The 6857-nt window shown below is 29.7% G+C and overlaps 1 protein-coding gene across 1 annotated transcript in view; it reads left to right on the forward strand.

Annotated features, from left to right (window-relative positions):
• Positions 1-792: 792 nt before the first annotated feature.
• Positions 793-6857, forward strand: part of LOC106468138 (basement membrane-specific heparan sulfate proteoglycan core protein-like) — a 151119-nt gene continuing 145054 nt past the window's right edge. The window contains exons 1-3 of the mRNA XM_022396444.1: positions 793-916; positions 2663-2790; positions 5383-5421. Coding sequence (XP_022252152.1) covers positions 5399-5421 — 23 coding nt within the window. The 5' untranslated portion in view covers positions 793-916; positions 2663-2790; positions 5383-5398. The remainder of the gene's footprint in view (positions 917-2662; positions 2791-5382; positions 5422-6857) is intronic.

Genomic DNA, 6857 nt, shown 5'->3' on the forward strand with positions numbered 1-6857 from the left:
AACTTTTATAATACATGCTATAAATCACAGCACAACTTCTCTCTCTACAAGTACAAACGCACACTTTATATTACCGTCACTACTATTCGCGGCTTTGATTATCTGTCTTCCTCGTTGGCTTCTCTGCCAGGTATATACTAACAAAGAAGCTTCGCCAAAGTTCGAGGAGTTCCCTGATAATTCGAAAAACTCGATCTTGCATGTGCTAGCAGCATCACGTGACTTCTGCTGTCGTAACGGTAATTATCATGCCATTACAATTATTGTACTTTATAGAGGAGACTATAAATGTAACTAATTCTTGGCTGCTGTTAGAGTTGGCATTAAGAACTGTTTTTGAAACTATATACTGTTGTGAACTATCATTTAAGAAGAGTTCCCTGATAATTCGAAAAACTCGGTCGTGCATGTGCTAGCAGCATCACGTGACTTCTGCTTTTGTAACAGTAATTATCATGCCATTACAATTATTGTACTTTATAGAGGAGACTATAAATGTAACTAATTCTTGGCTGCTGTTAGAGTTGACATTAAGAACTGTTTTTGAAACTATATACTGTTGTGAACCATCATTTAAGAAAACGTATAATGTTGAAAATATATGTTTGCAAAACCTTATGTTCCAGTTTTCATCAGCTGTGTGGGGGATAGTAAAATTATCAGTATTAATTGTTTTGATATTTGTGTGGGGGATAGTAAAATTATCAGTATTAATTGTTTTGATATTTGTGTGGGGGATAGTAAAATTATCAGTATTAATTGTTTTGATATTTTTTGTCCATCCCATTAGTATTGTGAAAGGGGATATTCACGTAGACCTACTGGAAGATTCCTTGGAGTTTGTGTTCCTGAGACTGTGCCATGTAACTGTCACGGTCATTCCAGTCTCTGTGACTCTGTGACTGGAGAGTGTCTTGTAAGGCTAATTTTTATATCAAATACATATGAAAGTGTTTTCACTGTAATTTATTTCTAAGAAACTGGGAATTATATAAAAATGTTTCTATGTAGGAATTATCTGTATGTTTATATCTATTTCTAAGAAAGTGTACATCATATAAAGATGTTTCTGTGTAGGAATTATTTGTATGTTTATATCTATTTCTAAGAAAGTGTACATCATATAAAGATGTTTCTGTGTAGGAATTATTTGTATGTTTATATCTATTTCTAAGAAAGTGTACATCATATAAAGATGTTTCTATGTAGGAATTATCTGTATGTTTATATCTATTTCTAAGAAACTGGGAATTATATAAAGATGTTTCTATGTAGGAATTATTTGTATGTTTATATCTATTTCTAAGAAAGTGTACATCATATAAAGATGTAGGAATTATCTGTATGTTTATATCTATTTCTAAGAAAGTGTACATCATATAAAGATGTTTCTATGTAGGAATTATCTGTATGTTTATATCTATTTCTAAGAAAGTGTACATCATATAAAGATGTTTCTGTATTGAAATTTTCCATATTTGTATATATATATTTCTATGAAAGTTACATCATTTAAAGATGTTTCTGCTTAGAAGTTATCCATATGTTTATATATGAAACATTTTGTGAATCTACAAAAGCTTCCAGAAAAGATTGGATCTAGAATATTTCAAATACTATTTCAGCCAATGGTGTAAATTCAGTTTCTGTTTGGTGTACTGTTTTTCACTATAAAAGTTGACTGTTAATTTATTATTGTAGTACTTTAATGTTAACTTAATGCTTAATTATATGTCAAGTTGATAATATGGAACTATTAAAGGCATGTCTTCTGTCATGTGGAATGTAGTTTAAGTAAAAGAAAAACAACTAAGGGATGTTTGTATGTAGAACTAGACTGTAATGTATTTCGGACATAAATTGTTTTCTTACAGTAGTAAACGTGTCTTATAAGAATAATACAGCTGGTAATAACTGAAAGTAATGAAAAACATTTTCAATGGCTGTCGGAGAACGAGTATTAAGATGTGTGTGTGTGTGTATACACACACACGATGTACATTTTTTAATAGTAGATAAAACAAATTAAAATTTAATTCTGAATTAGCACAATTTAGAACTTATACAACATTGTTTTTATTTCCTACAGCTTTTTAGAGAAATAATGCCTAATATTTCTAAAAATTTGGTTCCGCTCTTAAAATAACTACAGAAAGTGAGCCTTCTTAATGACACAATAGATTTTAATTGTTTTTCGTCTGTAAGTAACATGAAATGCAGCCTGTTGTGGATTAACTCCAGTCAAATGATGGATGTGCCACTTTCAAGTAATTTAGTTATTGATTTTGAAATTGTGAATGGTTGATAAATGAGTAACATCTCTATAAAGGTGATGAAAAACAGATTTTACAAGTATTTAATTAATGCTTCTGACTTGATAAATGAAGTACGATGTGTATTATGTCAATACAAGCTGAAGAGAAAATGTTAAGGTAATGTGTATATGTAATATGTAGTTTGTTAGAAAGCATTTTTGTTTGCACTGTTTTAAAACCAATTATATTTCATAAGTATTTCATATTATAAAATAGCAAGTTAGTAACAGATATCCTAATTTGAAGTTTAAGTTTTATTTGTATCTGTTTCATTGTAGAAAATAAAACTTACTAGCTTTGTTTTTGGTGCTCTAAATATACACATGACATATTTATATGGTTTTCAGAATTGTGAACACAACACTGGGGGCAGGCAGTGTGAAAGATGTAATCGGGGTTTCTATGGAGATGCTAGAATTGGAACAGCAAATGATTGTCAACCATGTCCATGTCCTCTTATAACCCCACCAAATCAGTAGGTTTTTAGTTTCTTGATAATATTACTGTACTGAAGCATATTCAAGGCTGTTTTTTTTTCTCACTTCTTTCATTGTTAGTTTCATATGTTTTTGTTCTAGTAGAATTATCCAATTTTTCTCTATTCGTCCCAATAGTCCCTCAGTGGGACAGAAATAAGTTTACGGACTTACAACTCTAAAATCTGGAGTTTGGTTCCCCATGGTGGATGAAGCAGATAGTTCACAGGCATGGCCGGGTGGTTAGGGCACTCGACTCGCAATCTGAGGGTTGCGGGTTCGATTCCCCGTCCCACTAAACATGCTTGCCCTTTCAGCCGTGGGGGTGTTATAATGTGATGGTGCATTGGTAAAGAGTAGCCCAAGAGATGGCAGTAGGTGTTGATGACTAGCTGCCTTCCCTCAAGTCTTACACTGCTAAATTAGGGATGGCTAGTGCAGATAGCCCTCGTGTAGCTTTGCGAGAAATTAAAAACAAGCAAACTCAGAACAATTACCCGTATATGTTTTACTTTCAGAATAAAACATTCCTTAACATTAAACAATATTTATAATCTGTTTTTTGTATGTTATTTCAGTGATCTAAATAAAACAAAAACTTATTTAAAAAATTTATTAACATCGTATTATTTTTTTCATAAAATAATCCCAGAGTTTTATTAACATTAAAATGCAAATTACACATGCATAGTCAATTACGTGTGTTTATGTGGATGAATGTAAATTTAATTCTGCTAAAAGTTTGAGACAAATACTAAAGGTCTTGTCATATATTTCTTTCTGCAGACTTTTATAATGTCATATAAAGTTTGTTTGTGATGTAGGTGATGTATCAAATCAATAAACACTCTGTACTTTTTTTCATGAATAAAACATTTGTTCCTACTGCCACTAGGACTCTACCTACTTTACAGAAGGGAAAGTCTGTTTTTTACATATTGTTAGTACATCTTTAGGTGTTAATGTAAGCTAGCCCAATATTGTTTCTTTGTGAGGTACATCATGTAATGTTTAAAACTAACAAATAATAGACTTAACACCTTTTTTCATGTTCTGGATTTTGGGCATGTTTCTTTTTAACCTCAACATAGTCTGAGGAACAAATGACAGTCATAAGTATAAAACAACTAATTGTACATGAATTTATTGATAAGATATATTTTATCACCATATGTTTCTTGTTTTATTTATTCATTGTTTCGACAATGTATATTTTGAGTTCTTGGTCATACTTTTGTTGCTATGTGCTCTGTTTTGATGAAAAAGTGTAATGATGTTCACAAATTTTAACTATATGTAGGTATAAATTTATTTAACAAAGACAATTTCATTTTAATTTATTGAAAATTAAAATTGAAGGTTTGTGTAATTAATTTGCATATAGTCATTTTAAACATTTTATAGGAAATATTTCATGTAGATTATACATATTAACTGTATCATTATATTTTTTATCTTTACCAAATAAAAAAACATCTTTTGACAGTATTTCGGTACTGTCATTAGGAGTAATACTGCTGATTGTGCATAAAAACCATATTTTGTTTGTTTTTTCAACTTATGTAAATTCAACTTCCAATGTAATAAACATTGCATATCCTCTAGCAATGCAACTGTAGTCTTATGATATTCTGCAATTTTTTTCTGCTTGAACTTTGTCATTTATCTGTTTATTCTACAATATACTGTATACTGAGGTCATTATGATCATAATTTCTCATTCACTTTTCAGAAAAACAAACCATTAATTGCTTACATCATGTGGAAAAATATTAATAATTTTTAAATAGCTATACAGTTGTGTGTTCTAAAGCTCAAAAGTAGTTAATTTTTGTATGTATAAAAACGATTTAAAAATAAGTACTATAATATGAATTACTTTTGTCATTATAGCTTTTATATGCATACGTAACAAAAGATAATCATACATCTTTAACTCTTATTTTCTGTGGGATATTCTTTTAGCTCATTAAAAAAACACCAAATTGCAGTGGTATACCTTCAGAAAAAATAGAGCGAATTATATTAATGCATAAACAGAATTTATTAGCATAATACACACAATGTTATATGTAGTATGTGTACAATGGAGTAAGAATATAGATCTTCCTAATAAAAATATAGTGTTTTATAACTGTCATTGCCAAATAACAGAGGATATTTTTTCCTAAATATGAAAAAGTATACATAATATGGGTATTATGACCTAAAATATTTTTAAAAAATGTATACTAAAGTTATTTTACTATATTTTTTAAACAAAAATGCTTGTTCCTTTATATTACAAAAAAATCAGTTCATCTGATTTTAACATTTAGTAATATATCATGCCAAATATTTACCTTGTTAACTGCTTTTAATGTCTGAACTTTAGAATAACAAAGGTATTGTGAAATTTAACAGTTACTGTATCCTCTGGTCTTTTAATTTACTGACAAATCAACTCGTTAGTTATTGAAATATTCCAAAAGCTTTTTGTAACTTGCTAGAAGTGTGAAACAAAATAATTTGCCTTTCATCTAGTATACTTCAACTAATATCTGATTCTTTCTCTGAATTGTGCATCTAAAGTCTTTTCTATTTAATCATAGTCTTGCTAATGTGTGGATGGCAGGCTTTGCTCAGGAATGGTAAATATTGGTTTTCTACTCAAACGTCCACATGCATGTCAAATATAATATATTTAAAAATTCTTATTTTTTCTCTGATTTTTTTAAAATTTTCTTTTCAAAATATAATATTATTGTCTTCTGTTTAGTTTGCTGGATTTCTGTGGAATAGTTTAATGAAATTATACTTTTATATTCCTTTTATCTTTGAAGATTTCAGTGAAATTCTGAGTGTAAAAAAGTTGTTGTTTCTGAGAGAAATCCATTAAAATAAATTTCATATTGACTTTAAAAACCTGAAGTTAAATTCTTTACCTTATGTAAGTGCAATATAGCTTTTCTTTATATGATGTTCCATGAGATTTCAGTGAGCAATATTTAGTGTTTTTAACACTTCTGATTACATACGTTACTTATGGTATCAGTTCATATTGGATAAGGCCTCTTCTAATTTTGAAATTTCTATCAGCTCTCAACTTTACCAGTGGTCATTTTTTACTCAGAAGCTTTGTATATACAAATTGCCATATTAGGGCAAGAAGAAACTTGTTCCAAGAAAGCAAAGAAAGACCAACCAATGATAATATGAAACCAATATTAACCTAGAGAATATGTTAAGGAAGAATAACTTTTGAATCATATACAAATATCTAAACACCATTAAAGATGTCAGAAAAACACATTGGTTCAAGAAATCTTGATACAAAATGATAAAAACCCTATAACCCAAGTGCTTTTGAAAGGGGGACCTTTCTTCATTTGCCCCTGTAAACACAATTAAAGATGTTCTAACCTCAAATAGAACAATATCTGAAGATAAAAACAAGGTATTTATATTATATCATGCAAATCCCACTAGAAGGGCTTTTTTGGTGAGGCCAGAAGTGTTAACATGAGAGTTTCCAAACATTAAAAAAAATACATTAAGCATAGAAACACAGACAGTGCTATTTTTCTTCATAAGAAAGATTCTGGCCGTCAAATGGATTGGAAATTAATGAGAATTTTATACAAAGTGAATAACTTCATGAAAATAATTTTCAAAAGCTGCTTAATCAAAAGCATGCCTAATTTCAACACCTTCAAAGGTCACGTTCAGCTAAACAACTTCTTGTCCCTTGTAATAATAAGGAAATTCAAAATTCTGAAGTCACATAGGTGTTGTTCACCAATTTTTCCTGCCAGAAGACAACATGAGACTCAAGAGGACACACAACTGTGTCAAATTAGTTTCTCTAATATCAAGACCTTTGATAGGTTGTTCTATTTACTGTAGTTCTTCACTAACTTACTTTATGGCTCTTTGGAATCTAATAGAATAAACTTTGCTATGTGGGTAGTAAATCCTTTTATGATACATTATGGTTCTCTGGAATCTAATAGAATAAACTTTGCTATGTGGGTAGTAAATCCTTTTATGATACATTATGGTTCTCTGGAATCTAATAGAATAAACT

Source organism: Limulus polyphemus, unplaced genomic scaffold (assembly GCF_000517525.1).
Source record: "Limulus polyphemus unplaced genomic scaffold, Limulus_polyphemus-2.1.2 Scaffold2886, whole genome shotgun sequence".
Taxonomy (NCBI): Eukaryota; Metazoa; Arthropoda; class Merostomata; order Xiphosura; family Limulidae; genus Limulus; species Limulus polyphemus.